Raw genomic sequence first — 23,726 nt, 5'->3', positions numbered from 1 at the left:
TTTATATGCTAATTTAAAAATAAATATACATGAGTGTTTGCTTGCATGAGTTAACGTTGTTAGAAGAGAACATCAGAGCCCCTGTAGCTGGAGATGGTTGTGAGCCTGTGGGTAGCGGGACCAACACTGAGTCCTCTGCAGTCCCAGATTCCCTCTTTTTTTTCCCTCTGGGGGGTCAGGGTAAGGTTGGGGTTGAGACAGGGCTTCTTTGCGTGTATCTCTGGCTGTCCTGGAACTCGCTCAGTAGACCAGGCTGGCCTTGAACTCACAGAGATCCTCCTGCCTCTGCCTCTTATAAAGGCTGGGGCCACCACTGCCTGGCATGATCCCCTCAATTTTAAACAGCACAAGCCTCTAAATTCAGAGCAGCGGGCAAGTGGCCGCCCAACGCTGACATGCCTGGAGCTAGGAACATCTGGAGTGGCTTCTGAGGGCCCCAGGCTATCCAGCTGCTGTGCAGCTGCTGCTAATCTGTCCCCATTAGCCAATCACCTATGCCAGTGGGGGACTCTTTTGCAGCCTCACGCACGCGAGGATCCGGTAGGGGGCGCTTGCTGCTCAGGCTGAGCTCAGGGAACCCTGCGACCGGGGCGCAAGGTAGGACAGTCTGGGTACAGCACGAGTGGGTGGCACCCAGGACTGGGCAGCAACACTCCGCCCCTGCCGTTGCTTCTTGACTTGGTGGCCAAGGGTACCAGGTTGGGGTCAGTCCTAGGGGGATGTCTCTTGGCACAAGGCGTGAATGGACATGCACATTTCTGCCTTTCCGGGTTGCCTGTGACATATTCTCCTCTTCTTTAACAACTGAAGGTGAGGTGTGCAAGCTGTGCGTACCAGGGCCGGATCCAATCTCATCTCAGCCAGAGGGATGCCTCCGGTTTGCCTCTCATTATCACCAAGTCCTGCCCAGTAGCCTGCAGCTACCACGGATGTCATTGAGCCCAGGAATTTAGCCAGTTTGAGTAATGTAGCAACAGCCCCTCCTTCTCACCCCTCAACTCCAGACGTTTTCCTGGCTTCTGGCAATCTAGTTTCTCCTCTTGGCTTAAATTAGTGGGTCTGAGGACTGGTGTCAACCTGGGCCCACTTTGGGGTGTGGAGAAGGATGGATGACTCAGTCTTGGATGACTCTTACACAGCTAAATAATTTACTCAAGGCCCTCTCTTTGGCCAGTTTCCTTCCCCCGCACCCTGCTTTTGACTTCCTGCTTTGTGAAATCCAGGGAAGAGAAAGGCTGGGTTTTAATATAAGTTAATGTTTACAGTAGCAGAGACACATGCTTCTCCAACACCTAACCTTGCGCTGTCCTCCCCCATCCCCGCTTCCTCTGAGTAAGCCTCTCTCCTCTGGCAAGTCTTTTAGAAAATGGAGCTATGACTTGGACACGAGGGTACATTCTGAAAATCAGGAGTCTAGAGTAAGAAGAGCAGTTGGGCCACGTTCTTCTCCCGAAACCACATTCTTTCCTGGTTTCCAGCCGAGTCGAAAGTGGCAAAGGTCGAACTTGCACACAGAAGCTGCCACAGGAGCAGCGCCCCCTTTCCGGCTAGCCTCACCCCGACCCCTTAGAGGGCTAGAGAACACAATCTTAGAGATAAGCTGAGGCAGGCTCAGTGGGGGAGAGGAAGGGGCCAACAAGCAAGCCAGCAGATGCAGAGAGACAAATTCACTGAGCTTCAACACCCAGAAAAGATTTTAAAGGGGGGAAGGGAGACACTGTACAAAGAACACCCCTATCAAAGCATGACTGCGGTTGAGGTTCGATTAACGCTCACTAGCAGCTCCGTCGGACATTTCCTGCCAACGCCAACACGTTTAAATGGTGCAAGGGTGAAAAATGGGAAAAATATGAATACATTCTTTCATTATTGCGCACGTTCTAGCTGGTTGGGTTATTGGTGGTGCTCTGGTTTAAGCAATTCCAACCAAGATTTACGTGCGTGGGAGCTGGAGAGATGGCTCAGTTGTAAAGAGCACTGGCTGCTCTTGCAGAGGACCTGGGTTTAGTTCTCAGGACCCACAAAGGGCTCATGACTCAGTCACTCATATGGTGCACATTGTAGATATGTACAGGAAAAAATATAACCGAAAAACAAAAACAAACAAAATACTCAACATTAAGTCAATCAGTCATTAAGTAAAAATAATTAATGTGTGTACTTATACATAAGATAATCTTTCTTTTCTAGTATAAAAAAACATAAAGATGGAAACTAAGTCACATTTCATTCTGTAACCTATATTTTATTTTATTTTTTAAAGATTTACTTATTTTATGTATATGAGTACACTGTCACTGTCTTTAGACACACTAGAAGAAGTATCTTACAGATGGTTGTGAGCCACCATGTGGTTGCTGGGAATTGAATTCAGGACCTCTGGAAGACCAGTCAGTGCTCTTAAAGCCCTGAGCCATCTTTCCAGCCCCATCCTATTTTTTAAATCCTGTAGTGGAATGCCATGGTTATTTCCTAAATCATTTTGTGTATGTCCAATAGATATTTTTAATATTCACTTTATGTGTATGAGTGTTTTGTCTGTGTGTGTGTGTATATATCATATGTGTGCCTGGTGTTCACAGAGATCAGAAAAATGACATCATAACCTCTAGAACTGGAGATACGTATGGTTGTACCCTATCATGTGGGTGCTAGGAACCAAATCTAGGTCCTCTGAAAGAACAATTGCTCTTAACTGCCGAGCCATTTCTCCAGCCTCCCAGCAGACTTTTTGGATGTCTATTCCATTAAAAAATAAGAATTGTGATTTTTTTTTTTTTTTTTTTGAGACAGGGTTTCTCTGTGTAGCCCTGGCTGTCCTGGAACTCACTTTGTAGATCACGCTGGCCTTGAACTCAGAGATCTGCCTCCCACATGCTGGGATTAAAGGCATGCACCACCACTGCCCAGCTGTATTTTGATTTTTAAAATTTTTTTATTTATTTGTTTGTGTCTGGGTAAATGCACATGGTTGCCTATGGAGGCCAGAAGAGGTCGTGGGATCCTCTGGAGCCAGAGTTATAGGTGATTGTGAGCTGCCTCAGTGGGTGCTGGGAACTGAACTCTGGTCCCCTAGAAGAGCAACGAGTGCTCTTAACTTATGAATCATTGAAGTGGGGATTTCTGGATTCTTTGGAGACTCAGTTTTCTCATGTGGTGTTTTTCTGGAAGCTGTCTTATGAAGGATGTCTTGGTGAGAACAGGCACATGGTGCTTTTCTGGAAGCTGCCTGGTGTAAGAGCATGTGATGTTTTGCTGGAATGGGTACTTGAGAGGATACATGCATGATGTTGGAAAGAGTATAATCCAACAGACAGTGGACAATACTCTGGCATTGGTTCACCTTGCTCTCTTCTCTGATCTTCACTTGTCAGGACTTTGTAGAGAGAAACATGCTAAAGAACTTCTGGTGATATTCCAGCTGTTTCTTGAGGCTTCAACTAGCTCATGCCAATCAGTGGAGCCTGCAGTTTCTTCTGGATCGAGCCACTGCTGCTGATTCAAGTAGACTTGACTGCTGACAACAAAGAGTGCAATCACCCCAAGGAACTATTTCTAAACAGGTCCATGTCCCCCTTGTCCTATTAGCCATCTTCCTCCCCTATCTTTGGTCGGTGAGCTATAAGAGAGGTTGAAGCATTTTAAAATCTTTATTACATTAGGTTTTGAAAAACACAAGTCTATAAATCATCTCTTCAGCTCCCACTCCCAATGTTTATATATCAACACCAGAATTTTGCTTTCTGTTATTCAGTCATTTCTTTTAAATACTTACTATATGCAGGATGCTGGGAAACATCAGGAAGTATCACAGACGAGAATTAATGCTTGAGGGTCAGGGAATGTTTAATTCCTGTGGGAGGGGGCTGGAGAGATGGCTCAGCAATTAAGATTCCAGAGGTCCTGAGTTCAAATCCCAGCAGCCACATGGTGGTTCACAACCATCTGTAATGGGATCTGATGCCCTCTTCTGGTGTGTTTAAAGACAGCTACAGTATACTTATATATAATAAATAAATAAATCTTAAAAAAAATTCCTTTAAACTTAGGAGTCAATGAACACTTGGGCTGTTGGGTTTAACAATAACAAGTTTTAAAACTTGTAATAGGTAAACATCTATCTATCTATCTATCTATCTATCTATCTATCTATCTATCTATCTATCTATCTTAGTTAGGGTGTTACTGCTGTGAAGAGATACCATGACCAAGGCAACTCTTATAAGGACAACATTTAATTGGGGCTGGTTCAGAGGTTCAGTCCATTATCATCAAGGCAGGAACAAGGCAGACATGGTGCAAGAGGAGCTGAGAGTTCTAAATCTTCATCTGAAGGCTGTTGGCAGAATACTGACTTCATCCAGGCAGCTAGGATGAAGGTCTTAAGCCCACACCCACAGTGACACACCTACTCAAACAGGGCCATACCTCCTAATAGTACCACTCCCTGAGCCAAGTAATATGTACTATTACAGTATCCATCCATCCATTTGTCCATCTATCTATCTATCTATCTATCTATCTATCTATCTATCTATCTATCTTTCTTTCTATTATCTATCTATCTCCTTTCATATTTTCTTGTTTCTTTTAATATTTATTTATTTATGTATATGAGTGCCCTATTTGCATATGTGTCTGTGTGACAGAAGAGAGGATCAGATTCCATTATAGATGGTTGTGAGTCATTAAGTGGTTGCTGGGAATTGAGCTCTGGAAGAGCAGCCATTGTTCTCAACTGTTAAGCCTTCTCTCTAGCCTTGCTTGTTTGTTTTTTGAGACAGGGTCTCACTATGTAGCCTTAGCTGGTCTGAACTCAGTATGTACCAGTGAGTACTAGCCTCAAATTCACAGAGATCCACCTGCCTTTGCCTTCTGAGTTGCGGGATAAAGACGTGTCACCATGCCCAGTTGGGTGCTACTATTGTATTTAGATAGACTGGTGATATGGCTTAGCAGGTAAAGTGTTTTACAATCATGAGGATGAAATTTTGGATCCCCAAATTTAAGTAATAAGACTGTAATTGTCCCAGGAAGTCCTGTAATCTGTTCTCGCCAGTCTGGGTGCAGAAAAGGTGGATGGAGCTTGTTAGTTTCCAGCCTAGTGGAGGAAAATTCAAAGCCCAGGTTTAGGGAGAGATCCTGCCTCAAAGGAATAGGAGGAGGCTGACATCATCTTCTGGCCTCCTATGAATCTAGGCATGTGTACCATCAAACATACATATATACATGCATACATACATACATACATACATACACAGACACAAATGAAAAGGAAAGAGACGACTAGCTGTGCTGCTTTGGTAACTGTGTCATGATGTCTCAGAAAATATCCATTTCTTAATTCTTAGAACCTGTGAATATTGCCTTAAGGCAAATAAACCATCAAAACTTGGCCAGCGTGGTGCTGGCACATGCCTTCAGTCTCAACACTTGGAAGGCAGAGGCAGGTGGATCTCCGTGAGTTCCAGTCTAGCCTGGTCTACAGGGTGAGTCTCAGGACAGCCAGGGTTAAGTAGTGAGACCATGTCTCAAAAACACAACCCCCAAACCAGCAACATAAACAAACAACAAACAAGAACTTCTCTACCAACAGCCTGTCAGGTGAAGGTGTTTGCCACTAGGCATGACACCCTGAGCTTGATTCTTGGATGGTGGAAGGAGAGAACAGACTCCTGCAAGTTTCCTTTGTTTGACATCCATACATGCACTGTGACTGGAGAGCACACACAAATAAACGACAAATGTAATTAAAAAAAAAAAAACAACCTTGCCAGGCAGTGGTGGCACACACCTTTAATCCCAGCACTTGCGAGGCAGAGGCAGGTGGATTTCTGAGTTCGAGGCCAGCCTGGTCTACAGAGTGAGTTCCAGGACAGCCAGGGCTACACAGAGAAACCCTGTCTCAAAAAACAAACAAACAAAACCCCTTTTTAAAATCCCTTCAGCTGAAATAAAAATACATACAGGTATAATTGAGTTAAGTATCCTGGGCTAAGTGTTGAGCTCAGAGGTAAAGGCGCTTCTCTCAAATGCTTGAGTTCCTAGATGTGATTACTGTAGCACAAACACACACACACATGCACATATACACAAACACGAACATAAAGACACAGAGACAGACAGGCAGAGGGACAGAAAGGTGAGAGAGTCAGAGACAGAGAAAGACAAAGATAAAGAGACAGACAGACGGGCAGAGAGGTGAGGAACAGGGTAACAGGAAAGAGTCTGCTGCTATAAGCCTCCATGGTCATATGAATTCTTTAAAGCATCCACAGGGAACACAGAGAGAAGTTATCTATGACTTTGTAACAGGAAACACTGGCAAACTTAGTGTTCCACAACTGTGTCCCTATGTTTGCTCATTCTACAGGATAGGACTTCAGACAGAGTACAGCAGGGACAGCCAGTCCCATTCCTCAGTGCCTGGACCCTCAAGACACTTAGATGAACCTGAAGGGCCAGACTGTAGTCCTCTGAAGGTTTTCCTAAACCCTACCCATGTTTTCAGAGATTAAGCTGAGTCAAAGGCCAAGTCCATTCAGGTCTATTGATTTATATTGTTTTTTTTTCCCCCCCTGCTAGACAGGGTTTTATTATATAGCTCTGGCTACCCTGGAATTCACTCTATAGACCAGGCTGGCCTCAGATTCACAGAGATCTGCCTGTCTCTGCCTCTCAAGTGCTGGGATTAAAGGTCACAGCACCATACCTGGCTCTGTTTTCCCATATTCATTTCATATGTATGTGTGTTCTGTTTTGCCGGCATGAATATCTGCGTACCCAAGGAGGTGAGAAGAGGGTGCTCGGTTGGAACTGCAGTTACAGCTGATCGTGAGCCCCGTGTGGACTCTGGGAACTGAACTCAGGTTCTTTGGAAGCCAATGCCTTAACCACTGAGCTGTCTCTCCTTAACCACTGAGCCATCTCTCCCGCCCATATCCAGGCTTCTTAGACAGTAGTTTAGAACTTGGAAAGTTAGTGTTGCCAGAAAACAGGGTACAAGGTGGGTGGAGTACTTACTAGGGCCTCAGTTTGAAACTAATATTCACCCCCAATTCCTCCTTGATTGAAGCAGCAACAAGTCCGAAGTTTATACACAAATGCTTGGTATTGTCAAGCTCTCCACAGGTTGGGTAGGGCCTCTGTCTCTGTCTGCCTCTGTCTGTCCCTCTGTCCCTCTGTCCCTCTGTCCCTCTGTCCGTCTGTCCGTCCGTCTGTCTGTCTGTCTTTGTCTGTCTGTCTGTCTGTCTGTCTGTCTCTGTCTTTGTCTGTCTGTCTCCCTCCCTTCCTCCCTCTTTTTCCCTCTGCTACCCACCTTCTCAGAGAGAACCTTGCTACACAGCCCAGCTTGGCCTCAAACTCATGATTCTCCTGACTCAGTTTCCCGTGTGTGCCACCAAGCTTGATATAGTTCTTTTCTCATCAAAAGCCATTTATCAAATCAGCTGCGCAATGGTGTTTTTAATGTCTTTAACCCCAGCACTCAGGAGGCAGAGGCAGGCAGATCTCTGTGAGTTCAGGTCAGCCTGGCTTACAGGATGAACTCCAGGACAGCCAGGGCTACACCATGAAATCCTGTCTCAAAACAAAACAGAACAAAAACAAACAAAAAAACCCCAAAATTATCAAAATAGTAGTTAAACCTGTTTTCGTAATTTCTCCCTGCAATAAACCCAACACACAAGGCTATAAGATAGAGAAATGGTACTAAGATATTCCTTTATTTTTAAAGATTTATTTATTTTATATATATGAATACACTGTAGCTGTCCCCATTATAGATGGTTGTGAGATGACTCAGCAGGGAAGAGCACCGACTGCTCTTCGGAAGGTCATGAGTTTAAATCCCAGCAACCACATGGTGGCTCACAACCACCCAAAATGAGATCTGATGCTCTCTTCTGGTGCGTCTGAAGACATCTACAGTGTACTTACATATAATAAATAAATAAAACTTAAAAAAAAAATCAAACCAAATCAACTAAACAAAAGGTCTCCCCTTCCAGCCTGGCCAGGAATGTGCTCTGTAGAGCAACCTAGCCTTGAACTCGTAGACATCCTCCTGCCTCTGCCTTCAGAGTGTTGAGTACCCACCATGCCCAGTGCCATACAAGTTTTAAGAACCGCTCTGGTCAGGCATGGTGGTGCATGTTCGGCATTCTAGTATTTTGGTGATAGAGGCTGGCGTATTTCTATGAGTTCTGTGGGACACGTAAGGGGCTCTGTGACACTGACAGGCCAGTCCAAGTGACTCAGTGTATGTAATGTACTCTGATATGTCTCATTCTATCGTATTAGATTATTGTTAAGTGTAAGTGTTTGTGTATGTGGTGTGTGTGTGTATATGTAGTGTGTGTGTGTATGTGGTCTGTGTGTGTGGTGTGGTGTCTATGTGTGTTATGTGGTGTCTGTGTGTGTGTGGTATGTGAATGTGGTGTGTGTATGTGTGTGGTGTGTGTGTGTGTGCTATATGTGTGTATGTGTGTGTATGTGATGTCTGTGTCCGTGTGTATGTGTTGTGTGTGTATGTGTTGTGTGTATGGTGTGTATGTGTGTGTGTGTGCTGTTTGTGTAGTGTGTGTGTGTATGTGATGTCTGTGTCCGTGAGTATGTGGTGTGTGTATGGTATGTATGTGTGTGTGTGAATGTGCTATGTGTGTGTATGTGCTGTGTGTGTGGTGTGTATGTGTTATATGTGTGTATATGTGTATGTATGTGATGTCTGTGTCTGTATGTATGTGGTATGTGTCGTGTGTGTGGTGTGTGTGGTATATGTTTGTGTATGCGGTGTGTGTGTGTGTGTGTGTGTGTGTGTGTATGTGTATATGTATAGTGCTAGAGATGGAATTCATAGCCTTGGACATTCTAGGTAAGACCTATATCACTCACTGAGCTACATCTCTGGCTCCTATTTTATTTAAGTAAAAATACCTATTAACAAACTACTAAGGCTAGAGAGATGGCTCAGCGGTTAAGAGCACTGACTGCTTTTCTAGAGGTCCTGAGTTCAAATCCCATCAACCACATGGTGGTTCACAACCATCTGTAATGAGATCTGATGCTCTCTTCTGGTGTGTCTAAAGACAGCTACAGTATACTCACATATAATAAATAAATAAATCTTTTAAAAAAACTACTAAACTGGCTTCATCAGCTGCTAATTAGTTGCAGGTCATTGTTTGAAAAATACCAACTCAGAAAACACTTTTCAAATACATTATATAACTTAAAGTTCTCTTAAAAAAGGTATTTATGTGTATAGGTGTTTAAGGTCCATGCATCCCTAGGCACCATGCATACAGTCCCTGGGGAGGCCAGAAGAGGGCATTGGATCCTATGAGACTGGGGTTACAGATGGTCGTGAGCCACCCACCATGTAGCTGCTAGGAATCAAACTCTGGTCTTCCACAAGAGTAGTCATTGCTCTTAACGGCTGAGCCATCTCTTCAGCCCCCACATACATGATTTTATTTAACACTCACAGCAGTCCTGTGGAGTATTCTCCCTCAACTGACTAGTGTGACAAAGGCTCAAAAACATTTTGGGGTTCAGAAGGGAGGTGGATGTTAAACACAGAACCACAGAAAGGTTTTTTTTTTTTTTTAATTGAAAAATCTCAGTCTTCCTCCGTGTCCTATGGTAGAAAGGATACAGAGCTGAGTTCTGCCTGCACACTAATTTAAGTTCTGTGCTTTCTGATAGCTAAGGCAAACAGTGGGCTACAGTGTCTCACTGTTTGATGAAAGCAAGCACACAGGTTTGAATAAACTTCCTTCTGGCATTAAATTCCAGGACATCGGCTCTCTATACAGTGGATATTGTACAATAATGAATATTGTTTCCACTAGTGGCTTTTTCATTAAACACCAGTATGTGTACATTTGAATACAGGTCTCTGGGGAGACCAGAAGAGGGCCTCAGATTGCCTGGAACTAAGAGTTCTAGAGATCACTCAGTATGGGTGTTGGGAACAGAACTCAGGTCCTTTGGAAGAGTGGTACCTGCTCCTAACCACTGAGCCACCTCTCCAGCCCTTCAGGACAATTTTTGTTTGTTTGTTTGTTTGGGTGGGTGGGTAGCTTTTTTTTTTGGTTTTGTTTTTTTTTATTGTTATATGTAAGTACACGGTAGCTGTCTTCAGACACACCAGAAGAGGGCGTCAGATCTCATTATGGATGGTTGTGAGCCACCATGTGGTTGCTGGGAACTGAATTCAGGACCTTCAGAAGAGCAGCCAGTGCTCTTAACTGCTGAGCCATCTCACCAACGCTGTTTTTTTTTTTTTAATCATTTATTCATTTATTTTATGTGCATTGCTGTTTTGACTGCAGGTATGTCTGGATGAGGATGTTAAATCCTCTGCAACTAGAGTTACAGACAGTTGTGAGCTGTCAGGACAAATTTTTAATAAAGACCTTAGGTCCCAGCCTTGGAGATTGCTGTTGTCTCCAGGGGCCACTTCACACTTCTTTAAAAAATTTTAAATTCCATGTCTGTATGTATGTATTTGCTTATTTATTTATATGTATGAATGTGCTATGGTTGACTGGGGCCTTTGTCTGCTGAGTCATTTACCTTGCCTTGAACCAATCACTATTTGTAATCCCTTACCATTAAAGAACTCAGGACCCCTGGAAGAGCAGTCAGTGCTCTTAACCACTGAGCCATCTCTCCAACCCCAATATTCTGTTTTTAATCCCTCTCTCCTTTTGAATGGTTCTGGGGACCAAGCCTGAAGTCTCAGGTATGCTAGGCAGGCACTCTATTGCTAAGCCATATCCACAGCCCTCACCCTAGCCTGAGGTAGGAGGATGCATGCAAGCTCACCACTAACCTATATTACACAGAGAGCCCTTATCCCACAACACAACACAAAACAAAACAACAACCCCAACCCCCAAGGACAAGATGAGGGTGTCTTTTCAGAGAGTTCTTTCCAGATATTTGCCTCTAGTTTGCTCAGATGGTTTGCAGAGTCTCAGTCTATGGTTGAAGAACTGCTGCCTCACACTTCTGGCTGACTGTCCCTTTAAGGTCCCTGACCTAATTATACTGCTAAAACCCCCTTTGCTCTGTAAGGATACACATTCACAGATTTGAGGGTTTTTATCATCTTTTAGGGACTACAATTCTGTCTCTGTCCTGCATGTTCACTACCTCTTGCTGCTTAAAGGGTAGGTATGGTGGTTAGAGTAGCCCATGGAACTAGACAGACAGCACAGGGCTGGTAGGGTGGATAGTCGAGGCAGCCCTTGCAACATCTCAGTTCTGTATGACTTAACTGTCAGATTTCTGTGTAGGGGAGAAATGCATACGTGTAAGTCACTGCTATTTGAGGTCCCTAACTAATCATACTCAACTCTGATGGATGTAGCAACAGCCAAGGAAATGACTTATAAATGAGGTCTGGGGACAGTCAATAGTCTTGGGGTCCTAAGAATTCCTTTGCACATCCCACCTCATCGAAACACTTCTAATTAGATAATTCATGCATGTCCTGGGTAGCAAAGCCAGGGATTACCAAGTGCCAGTGCTGTGGGATGTGACTTAGTGCTCTGTAGTTTGTAGCTGTTCTTTTGCATGTGTCTGGCCAGGACCAGCGTCACTTTACAATGCACACACTCTTGCCAGAGCCCTGGACAAGACTCAACTATGTCCATCAGAGAAGGGATATAAGGCCTTAAAAGGCTGCATTTCATTGCCAATATTGCCTCTCCTGGGGGTCTCTGCAGGAAACTCTGCCCCCTCTCTAGTAGGAGAGGTGAGAGCCCAATATTTGGGGGACCTCGCTGAAAAGCCCTACTCCCCATCAAATCCACTTGTCACATAAGCTATTTCACAACAATCACAGAAGATGAGAAGAGGCCTAATTCCAGGGGTCATAGACAGGGTCAAAAGGATTAAGCTATTTACCTTACTTCAGAAGGGCCATAAATACTGGACACAGTGCAGGAAGCCAGCCCCTGTCCAGGGTTCTGAGGGAAACCTCAGAATGTGTGTCCTTTCAGTTTTTGTTTTTGGCCAAGGATCTTCCCCTTTCTCTTCTACTGATTCTGAGGACAAAAGGTAGCTTGAAAGATGGCTGTGCTTCATCTTTGCTTTCGTCCCTGTGGAGGGGCTTGCTGATTGCGGATGAGGAAGGGGCTCACTGGTTGGGGACGGGAACATCATCATTTGCTGCATTTCCCTTTTAAAAACTTTCTCTTGCAATGTTAAGTCCAAATAAAGTATGTGTACATTTATTATAGTGAATACAATAAATACAGGATCTTAATTCTACTGGAAATTTTTGGTTTTTGGTGATACATTTTGTGGGTTTTTTTTTTTCTGAAGTAGAAATGGTTCCATGTAATACAGAACGCATTCCCACACTTATTTAACTATGTGAACCTTGTGAGTGATTCAGAGCATGGGCGGATAGGAGATATGATGCTTTCAAACCTCATAGCCTACAAATCAGGTCTAGTAGAGAATTCAAGAAGGAAAAAGAAAAGATTTACTCAGGAAAAAAACAAAGTTCATTCATAAGATATAGCAAAATATATTGTATATATGGCTATATAACCACACATTTGAAGAATTTAGTGTGTCACAAATGCAGACAAGAGCCTTGAATGCATGCTTATGCTTATGAAACAGACTTGATTTCTACGCTGGGCACTGAACCCAGGGTCTGGTACTAGCTAGACAAATACTGAAGCTCCAGCCCCACAAAAAGTATATATTTTTACTTCCCCTGTCTTTAGGAAAAGACTCTAGGGAATTAAATTCCTTGAAGTTGATTTGTAGAATATAGCTTAAAGTTGGAGTTACCTGTGTTTTCAAAAGTTGTGACATCTCATTTATAGACCGAAACATGAACGTAGATTTGCAAATGGAACCCAAGGCATTGTGCATGCTAGTCAGGAGCTCTGGTACTGAACTACACACACCCATCAGAGAAAATATTCTGTGGCTATCTCATGTAGCCAGGCTGGACTTCCAGTGAAGGAACGGGGGCACCAACCTACCCACAAAACTTCAACCCAAAATTTGTCCTGCCTACAAGATGTGTAGGGATAAAGATTGAGCACAGATTGAAGGAATGGCCAACCAATGACTGGCCTAATGAGACCCACCCCATGGGAGATCCAGCCCCTGACACTATGAAACTCTGCTATGCTTGCAGCCCAATATAACTGTCATCTGACTTCTGTAGTCATCTAAATAATTTTAGTGAGAGGCTTTATCCAGCAGCTGATAGAAACAGATGCAGAGACCCCCATCCAAACATTAGGTGGAAATCAAGTAGTCTTGTCAGGGAAAGGATTGAGGGATCAAGGCCACCACAAGAAAACCTATAGAGCTAACTAACCTGGGCCCATGGGGCCCACAGAGACAGAACCACCAACCAAAGAGCATGGACCTAGGGCCCCTACACATGTGTAGGAGATGTGCAGCTTGGTCTTCATGTGGGTCCTCCAACAATGGGAGAGGGTGCTGTCTCTGACCCAGACTCTGTTGCCTGCTTTTGGATCCCCTTCCCTTAGCTGGGCTGCTTTGTCTGGCCTCAGTGGAAGAGGATGTGCATAGACCTGATACTATTTAATGTGCCAGGGCAGGTTGGTATTCCGAGGGAGTTGGAGGTTGGGGGGGGTGGGGATGGGGGTGGGGTCTGGGTTAGGGGTGGGGTCTGCTTCTCTGAGAAGGAAAGGGAGTAGTGGAGGAAAGGGAGTGGGAGGGTGGGACTGGGAGGAGAAGAGAATGGGGGGCTTAAAGGATTTAAAAGAATTTAAAGTAAATAATTAAATTAAAAAAGAATAATTTTCATGAGAAAAGAATAAGGTTTTCTCATGCTCTTTCCACCAGCTTTGAAATGGTGTTAATGTCTGCTATCCTGAGGAAGCCTGAAAGACCAAATCTGGGCCAGCCAGTCTCTTTTACCCTGAAAACAGGTATTTGAAGTCACTCTTTACAGACATTAACCTTCCTTGCCCACTGTGTCTGGCTGACTTTTTCAGCTTTCCAATCTATCCACAGAGACACATTTCCAGAAGGCTCCAGCTACCGCCAGTTCTTACAGAGACATGACTCTGCTTTCTGGCATCCTACCTCAGTTTCCCATTAGCTTGCCTGAGGTGAGCCCGAGTACAGTTTGATTCCATCTCAGCTGAGAACTCTGCTGCCCTCTGACCCCCAAGATCACCTCATCTTCAAGCACACACGGACATGAAGCCGTCAAAGTCATGATTGGTCTTTGCTGGGAACTCAGTTTTTCTCAAAAACATTTAAAAACTACCCTGGTGACAGAGGGTTGAAACTTTGGTAGAAAGGGATAGATTACACAGAAAAAAATGTTTTCTGCCTTCAATGCTATTCAGGATATGAAGAACTGAGACAGTTTTCATCAGAGCAAGGCACTGTGTGTCAAGAATGTAGAGTCAGCTGGGGCTGTGTTCAGTGCAGGAAATTTTGCCTAGTGTGAGTTACATCTCTAGAACACAGAGAAAGAACAAGAAGGGAGGGAGGGAGGAAAGAAGGAAGGAAGGAAGGAAAGGCATGGTGGTGCACACTTTCAATTCCACTACTAGGAAGGCAAAGAAAGGCAGATCTGTTAGTTCAAGGCCAGCCTGGTCTTCATATGGAATTCCAGTCCAGCTAGGATCGCATAGTAAGACCCTGTGTATAAATGCATAAATAATAAAATACATGCATAAGAAGGAAGGAAGGAAAGAAAGAAGGAAGAAAGAAAGGAAGAGAAAGGGAAAAGGCATATAGGAAAGCACCCCTGGTGTTTGGTGTTACCTGACCACTGTCACTATGGCAACCCATCTGACACACAGTAAGCATATGAACATAAAGGCATCACATGTAGGCATGTCCAGACACACAAAGTTAGACTCACCCTTAGACATCTACCATACAAACACAGATACACAGAGAGACATACACTCAGAGAGATTGGTGGAGGGTGTATATGGTAGAACTGTAATAGGTAGGGGCTGGAGAGATGACTCAGTGCTTAAGGACATGGGCTGCTCTTCCAGAGGACCTGGCTTTGATTTTCAGCACTCACATGGTGACTTACATCTTCTTCTGGCCTCCACAGGTACCAGGCACACACATAGTACATGCATACATGCAGGCAAAGCACCCATACATATAAAATAAAATAATATTAATATCTTTAAGGGACTGTATTAGGGAAGCTTCACTAACTTGAGTGAGCAATGTTTACATTTCATTCGGACTTCGATGCCTGGACTAAGGTTAATTGAAGGTGATGTGGAGAGATGGCCTCACCAGGTTAGGAATCTAAAGATAAATGGGGAAGTTGAAGTTGCCCTTGTTCTTCAACTAGAGGCACTAAGGAGCTGATTAACTCCTATTCACTCAGGTAAGTTCTGATAATCAGGAGCCTCCAGGGCTCTTTGGGTGTTAAGAACAAAAGGGTTTTAAAAACCTCACTGGGGGCCTGGTGGTGGTGGCACACACCTTTAATCCCAGCACTTGGGAGGCAGAGGCAGGCAGATTCCTGAGTTTGAGGCCAGCCTGGTCTACAGAGTGAGTTCCAGGACAGCCAAGGCTACACACAGAAACCCTGTCTTGAAAAAAACAAAACAAAAACAAACAAACAAACAAACAAACAAAAACTCTCACTGGGGCTACTACAGTAGGGGTTCTAGCTTTTGAAAAGAGCAGTATAAATTTTTCCGGGCTTCTGTCTTACAGACTGTGTTACAAGCACCATGCAACTGAGCTCCAGTTACTGTGTAGTATGTATCTGTTAGAGATGAGCTCTCTGAGCAGTTGGGAGCAAAGTCACAGGAAGAGGTGTATTCAAAGAAAAGCATGGGCTTTGTTTCTTACGTGTTATATTTTTATCTCTATGCCACTTCCTTCTATACTGGGAACCTCCAGGATATGGGAAATCAGGCTCTCAGGAGCCCCCTTAGCTCAGGTTTTCTAGATGAAGAGTCTGCTTGTCATTTCCAGAGGCTTCCAGGTGAGGGTGTGTGGTGGTGAGGTCTCCACTTCTTTATCCATAGCCAGTTCAAGGCTGATCCTTACAGCTGTATGCGGGAACGCCTCTCACTTGATGAATTCAAGAGGACTTGTGGGGCATGTGGATTCTGCCAGGGGCAAATTCGGGGGGGGGGCGAGGGGGAACGAAGTGGGGGAGTGGGGATGCAAGCAGGCACACTCAGCCCGCACACATCCTCCCTTAACGCTTTCCAATGTCATTGCAATGGGGTCTGCTCCTTGTGTGAATGGAACACTCTAAACGGAGGAGCACAGTAATCCCCCAGTCGTGCTCCACGACTTAAGCCCCGTCCTTGCAGCCTCAGCGCCTAGAAACCTAGGTTTTTTAACAGAGCTTGAGCTTAGATCTCCCGGCGCCTCTAGCCCACCCCTACACTTCCAGGGGCCTCAATGTGTGTCCCCAGGCTAGTCAGCTCTGGATGGCTCCACAGTTCTTGGTTACACAGGTGGAGCCCAGCGGTGTAGCTGTAGGCTCTGCTCTCATTATATATTATCCATCCTGCTACCCAACGCATCCCAATAAAATCCTCCCTGTGCTTGCGGCAGGCCAGCAGTCCCTCTCAGGAAGAGAAGTTTCTACTGGAAATTAAATTAGTTAGTCAAAGCCATGTGTAGGAAAGGGGGTGGGGCATACAAGGACAGGGTAACCAAATTGTTTTTAGAGACATATTCTGAGCGAAGCCCAGTCTCCAGCTTTCCCAAACCGCAATCCTCCTGCGCAAGCGGAAAGGCAGGCTGATCTCTCACCAGTCAGCTCTGCAACTACCGGGTGCACCAGATTCCCAGCTCCTGCCAGCCCCTCCCTGCCTTTCTTCCTGGGCATATCTCAGAGCCCCTGCCAATGCGAGTGAAATCGAGATTCCGGACTCCAGAACAGGCTGGTTTACTCTGGAACCCAAACATTACATAGACACAAAAGGACCAGTCTCAGCCTCTCCACCGACCCAACCAAACATTCTAGGAAGAAGCGCGGGGGAGGAGGGGGAGGGAGGATTTCCGGGGGTGGGGGTGCGGAGGAGTGGGTAGGAGAGAAGTTGCTGCGGGTAGCAAGGGCAACTAGGAATTGCTTAGCTAAGCCCAGTGGGTAACTGAAAATCAGTTCAACTGTACAGGGGTTTGCCAGAGGAGAGACCCTTCAGGGACCGGTGGAGACAGGGAGAGGCTAGTGGTCAACCTCTAGTTACTCAGGAAAATGGCCATGAGCAGAATAGTTTGCTAATAATATGGACAGATGAGTCTTTTCTAGATATTAAATTAAACTGGTTTATATCTTTAATTTAAACCCTTCAGCAACCCTAGAAGATAGCACAAATTTTGCCACTATATTAAAGTGGGAACAGACCTTGATTTTGGGGGGGGGGCATCTCCAATGTAGATTTGTCTCACCCCAAACCCCAGATGTGTGTAACATCCTGAAAGGATGAATTCACACTATGGGGGGGGGGGATCACCTCTCTGATCAAGAGAGTTTCTTTGACTCTGCTGACCCTGCCGGTCCTGGGTCTTTCACTCAAACCAAACCAAACCAAAATCCTTTCGTTGGAATACCTGTGGGTTTTCAAGACTGTTTCTCTGTATAGCCCTGGCTGTCCTGGAACTCACTCTGTATACACCAGGCTGGCCTCAAACCCAGATATCTGTCTGCCTCTGCCTTCAAGTGCTGGGACTAAAGAAGTGCACCACCACAGCCATCGAAGAAGAATTTTTTAATCGGAAAAATGCTTGTTAAGATTTTAAAATGAAATGGAAACATTGCCTTTTAGGAAGGTTTGAAATAAAATCAGGTTGCCTTCAACCCGTCTTTTGCTATTCATGTTTATTAAAACATTTTCCACAAACAGCCTAAAGACAAGGCTCAGACCTTAAAAGGAGCAACTGACTCACTTCGAAATTGTAGACCTGTTGGCAAAGAATGGTTAGTTTAAAGCTTTAAATGAAAACAACCAGTTTCCCCTTGCACCTCCCCCACCCCATCTTCTAATCACGATGATGTGGAAATCGCATCTGGGCTTTGTGAATAGTTTTCCAAGGTGTACCAGGGCACCTGGCTTCCTTCCGGGAAGATATTCTCGCTCTAAACAGAAACTTCAAATGTCTTTATGCACCTTTGTCTGTTAGGACCCTGGAGGTCCCATTAAGGGCACAAGGAGGTCCGGGCGTGAAGAATTTCTGATTTTCAAAGGAAATGGTATATGTTGGAGGATGGACATTAATGAAATATTTGGCTAAAAAGGGGGAAGTAAGAAAAGGAGGTGAGGGAGGGAGAAGAGGAGGGAGGATCGGAAGAAGCACTTGCTTTGAAACCTCAAACCGTTCCCTTTCCTTATTCTTAACTTGAGATTGCTCAGCCGTTCTGTTTCTGGGCAGACAAAGGGCATCCAGTCCAGCTCGCCTGCTGGACATTATGGGAACGCTCAAGTTTGTACCCTTTTTATTGTCCTCAGTTTGGAGCCCGGGTTCTCTAAATTGATTCCAGGAAAGAGTCCTAGAGGCAGACCTGGCCGTTCACATGGCGCCGGAAGCAGCCTCAAAGTTTTCAGAAGCTTGAGTGGGTCTGTTTTTCCAGAGGTCTGCCAGCATCTCTCCGGCTAAACCCAACTGGCTCTTGTGCCCTCAAGAATGTTCTCCTTGTGTGGCGCCTAGGTTAAGCCTCATGATCCCCTCCCTTATCCAGCTGCCCGCACCCACGTCCACACTCCGGGTCCCAGACCCGCTCACCCTCAGCCTGCTGTCCTCACCGAGGTTCCTGGGGTCGCAGTGACGGGATATTGGAGGGCTGCGGAGAAGCGCTAAGGCCGGAAGGCAATCGGCCCTCCCGGGCTACAGCCGGGACGCCTGGGGGCACTGCACCTCCGGGAGGTGGCGGCGGTGGCACTGCCAGCAGCTCTTCGCCGGAGGTCACCGCACAATCCTGCTCGGGCTCTTCGCCCCCACCGCCCCCACTCGGGGTCCCGATACTACGTTTCTTGTCTTCCTCTTTCTTCCACTTCATGCGCCGGTTTTGGAACCAGATTTTGATGTGTCTCTCAGTCAAGTTCAGCATCACTGCCAGCTCTACCCGGCGAGGCCGGGAGATGTATTTGTTAAATAAGAATTCCTTCTCCAGCTCCAGCAGCTGCGCCCGAGTGTAGGCAGTACGGGTCCTCTTGTTCTCCTCCGGTTCCGCTACATATGCACCGCCTGTGGGCGACACAGTCGGTCAATGAGGTGCCCCCCCGCCCCCACCGGGACCCCATGAAGCTCAAATATTTTATTCCCAGGACAAGAATATCCCTCCTACTGATCGCAACTGTTTAATCCAACCGCAGCCCATTGCTCCAGAGACCCACTGTGGGTGTGGTTCCACCAGGGTCTTCCCTAGGCAACCCAGCCTTTTCTCTCAGGCCATAGCTGTGCCGGTTCTCACCTTGAATCTGGCAACCAGTGGTTTCAAAATTAGTTCATTTAACTGATGTTAAAATGGCTAAAATCACATAAGAGAAAAATTGATTGACTCCACCATACTAAGGATATGTTTTAAACAAACGTTCTGACGTTGACCCAGTTCAGTCTGGTTAATAGCTCGTTCTCACAGGGATTAAGAAACACTTCTAGGCTAAGCTTTTACTACATATAATGCTAATTTTCCTCTTTATTCACTATTTCATTAAAACAATGCTAAACTCAACATGTTAACTTAATTTACTCATGGTAAGGTCTTCAGTCCTTGTACTCGGGAGGCAGAGGCAGGGGGAGGCAGCTGGAGGCGAGCTTGGTCTGCTAGCTGGTTCCAGGCCAGCAACAGCAACATAATGAGTCTCAAAAATAATTTTTAATGAATTTAATAGCTCACTAATAGATGAAGATTACAGTTTGAAAGGCTATGGTGCTCATTAAGTTATGGGCACATTTTGTTATATCTTTTAACATATATACTTTTTATTGCTTTAAATATTTATTATTATTTGTATGTAGAATATGCACGTGAGAGAGGCAGCGGAGGTGGAGACCAACTTTAGGGATTTGGTCCTCTCCTGTTATCTTAGGTTCCATGGATTGAATTAAGGTCCTAAGGTTTGAAAGGGAACATTTTGGTTTTGTTTTGGTTTTGGTTCATTTGTTTGTTTTGTTTCAAACTGTCATCTCCCTAGGCTTGTATATTATTTTTAATATCGTTATAATTACCCCAACTGAGTGTTAATTGGTACTGTGATTTCAGTTAGCCCTCTGCCTCTGAGAAGAAGAAATACTGTTTTGGGAAATGTCATGCTTAGCAGGAAAAGACCACAAATGTTGCTGAGGCCAGATCTATCCGCAATGGAGAGCTACTCTGAGAAGGGCTTGCCGGAACCTGCTCCAAACCCGCATCTAAAGCAAGCAACAGACCCAAGTCACCAGGAAATCAGTGAAGCAAACCAGTGTTTCCCAGGTCTGGGTCCTTCCAGTATCTGCTATTGGACTGTGGATGTTGGTTTGAGGACTCTTCAGCAAAGCCCAGTGCAAGGGGCTGAAGTCGACTTGATTCAGGACAGAGGTGAGAGACATTTTTCAAAGAGCTGAAAGGTGAATGAGTGTGTTGAGGGCTAGAGATTAATTTCCAGGATGGAATCTGCTCCCCTAGTCTTCCTCCAGGTCATGGGGAGGCACCAGAAGCTGAAGTGAGGCCCTCAGACCACTCTTTGGAAAGCAGTTTTTTTGTCCCCAGGAACACAAACCCGTGACCCCAAACCACACAGGCCTTTCCTGGTGTAGGAAAAGAAAAATACGTAACCTTAAAGAAACATTTTAAAACGCCAACAATGTAACTAACTGGCAGATTCTTCAGACTCCCGCCCTCAGCTGCCTACTTTGCCAAGTACTAGTGAAAGACTATAGCGACCTGTGCTAGTGGAAGCCAGGCGTGGAAGTTAAAATTGGAATCTGCTGGTGAGATGTTCAGAGTCTCCCCCATCTGACCCTTTTCTGGGATTCAGCAGAACTCGCCAATAGGAATTATGAAGTTCTTTAAGTCCAATTATTTACAAGCGATTATTGCCATTAGCATTCGTAGTCCTACGATAAGCCCTTTGGCCATTACGCACTTTCCTGGGGTTGTGAACCCACACGCACACAGGGGGGTTCGCTAAACCTTGCAGTTCTTCTGAAGTGGAGCCGGCTGGGACTCCAGGCTTCCACCGGGAGGAGAGAGAGGTAGTCTGCCAATTGAGTCCTGCTTGGGGACGGTCAAAAAGGACCCGCAAAAGCTTCTGGTGCCGGGACCTCCCAGTCAGAAGGTGTCTCTAAAGTATTCCCCAAACACAGGAAAAGCTTTCTGCTTCTCCTCAGATTTTACTCCCTGACTTCTTTCTCTTCTAGCCTAGAGCAGGAGCGGATAGCCGGAAAGAATCTCCAGGACTCTGTTCCATGGAAATCCTTGGCAAGAAACCACAGGCCAAGAGCCCCTTTAGGTGGAGGGTCTGACTTCGGGCCGTCCAATAGCCCGATCTCAACGCCCTTTGGTATTGGCCTTGAGAGGCCTCTGCAGCGGTCTGCCTGTTCCATCTGCTTGGAATTGGTCAGAGGTGGGGGATCTCACCAGCAAGAGTTTGGGCCGTTTTAAGTCACGATTTTTGCCTTGCTGAGAAAATGAGTTAGCTAGAGGAGCCTCTCCCCCTTTCCCCCACCCCTGGGTCTTTGGTGGAACCTGACTACCCCCATACCCCCTCGGAGCTTTGCTTGGCTGCTCCTGGGGTAGTGTCAGACCGGGCGCGCCTTAGGACCTGAGGACGACGTTGAGAATTCTCAGGGGATGGCAACTCTAGCTTCTTAACGCTTGGATCCCAGTCAGTCGGAAGGCAAAAGAAAAAGCAGCTATTTGCAGTCCAGGTGTGACCAGAAGTGGCTGCAGACCGGAAGAGATAACATTGTGTAGCGGCGGGCACAGGCCCCCCACACGAATTGGCTGCCAGCATCGGGCGGGGAAGGGACCTGGGGCTTGCTCTGCTTCGCCTCTCCTGGAGGGAAGGACACCCAGGGGGTCTTGCTTCTTTGAGTGGGGACAGCAGGAAGGAAGTCCCTTCTGCATACTTCCTGGTACACAGCTTGAGAGAGGACCCTTCAAACACTTTTGGTTGGTCCAAAAAGAATTGGCACCTCAGAGGCCTCTGCCAGCTGCCAGACTCCGAGAGAGTGAGCCACCTGCCTTTCAGCCTTCCGGTGAGCACCTCACATAGGTACAGCCTCTCCCTGTTCACCTCCCACCCCTTATCCTGCTCTAGGGCCTCAGGCACCTTACCCTTCGCAGGCCTAGATGGCCGCAATTTTCCTTTCCCTTCCTGCTTTTATCCTACTCAGTGCCCCTAGGAGCCCCCCTCCTTCCCCCTTCTTTAATAAGGCCACTAGGACAGGGCCAGGAAGTGAAGGGGCCTAGGGTTTCCAAGGGACTCCAGCCTAGGTCAGAGACGTCTTGTATAACTTGCTTGGGGCCCTTGGTGCCCAGGAGTCCAGATTCCTCGCTGCAGAAAGATCCAGAGAGTTCGGAAGTTCTGAGCCTGGCTAGGCCTCTTTTTGCTTCAGCGTGGGAGCCGACTCCCAGGGTAAGAAAGGCTCAGGACAAGAGAAAGGGAGTTGTGCTGAGTGGAGAAGAAGCTGGCAAGATGAGCGGGCTTATGGGCTTCCTTAGAGTTTGTTCTAAGTCTGCGTTATCCCTGCGGGTTGCAGAGGAACTTGGGGGAAAAGGCCTGGGGGGTCGGGGGTGGGGGGACAGGACGCTTGAAGACAGTGGCAACAAAGTCCAGACTAGAGAAAGAGAAAGGGAAAAAGAGCCAGGCTTACCTGCCCACTGGCCTTTCCATGCGTGAGCTTTGGTGGATTTCATCCACGGGAAAGGGAGTTGAACGCGGCTGGGCTCTTCCAGGCTGCCAGGCTCGGTTCCATTCGGGAAAGGTCCGGGAGGCGGATGGGCGAGCCCCAGCTGAGCTGGGAGGTGGTGGTGGAGGTGAGCGCCAGCCGGGTCGTCGGCGAGCGGGGGCACTTCGTATGGGGAGATGTCCGGGGGACTTCCCTGCTCCAGTGATCCCAGCGAGCCTGCAAACTGGGGCGGCGGCGGAGGTGGGGGCTGGCGGCCCATGTACAGGCATGCAGGGGGGTTAGCGCTGAACTCTGGCACCGGGCCCCTCTGGAATGCGCACGGGTCCTTGTAGAGCTGTGTGGCCGCATAGTACTGCTCTTCACTGTTCATGGTGGCAGCCGGCACTTGGGGGCCAGCAGCCCCGGGTAGGGAGCTACAAGCCAGGCCTTAGGCGCTGGGCGGCTCGCGGACTCTCTACGCCACCCCAGATCCCTTTGACAGTTCTCCACTGCTCTCCCGGGGAACCAGGGGCTGGCGAGGGACAAGCCGGCCACAGTGCCATAGGCTCTGGGGCATCCCACGTGGTTCAGCCTGGAGCCACCATTGGCCTGGCGGACTGCCTTAAGAAGGAGGCTCAGGTGCCCGCGAACACCTCTACTTGTTTCAATTTTCTCTCTCAGTCAGCTGGTCCCTGTCTGCTGCTGCGGAGCTCTCCAAAACCGGGCGCGCAAAAAGTATCAAAATCTTTGCTCTTTTACAAACCGCTCCCAACGAGCTTTTTTAAAAAAAGTTTTCGTCTTCTCTTCACACCCCCTGTGTTTTTTTGTTTGTTTTTGTTTTATAAAGACAAGGGGCAGGGAGGGGTGAGGGTCTAATTTTTGTAGCCCTGACT

General features: G+C 46.5%; 1 protein-coding gene across 1 annotated transcript; it reads right to left on the bottom strand.

The window, feature by feature from the left end:
- Positions 1–17,720: 17,720 nt before the first annotated feature.
- Pdx1 (pancreatic and duodenal homeobox 1) lies at positions 17,721–23,505 on the bottom strand. The gene is made up of 2 exons (XM_031342392.1): positions 22,819–23,505; positions 17,721–19,206 (listed from the first exon to the last, which is right to left on the bottom strand). The coding sequence occupies exons 1-2, from the start codon at positions 23,222–23,224 to the stop codon at positions 18,761–18,763; spliced, it is 852 nt and encodes a 283-aa protein (XP_031198252.1). The 5' UTR covers positions 23,225–23,505; the 3' UTR covers positions 17,721–18,760.
- Positions 23,506–23,726: the final 221 nt, after the last annotated feature.

The sequence above is a fragment of the Mastomys coucha genome, unplaced genomic scaffold, assembly GCF_008632895.1.
Source record: "Mastomys coucha isolate ucsf_1 unplaced genomic scaffold, UCSF_Mcou_1 pScaffold22, whole genome shotgun sequence".
In the NCBI taxonomy this organism is placed as follows: Eukaryota; Metazoa; Chordata; class Mammalia; order Rodentia; family Muridae; genus Mastomys; species Mastomys coucha.
The sequence above is the reverse complement of the archived record's forward strand: the minus strand, read 5'-3'. Positions and strand labels throughout refer to the sequence as shown.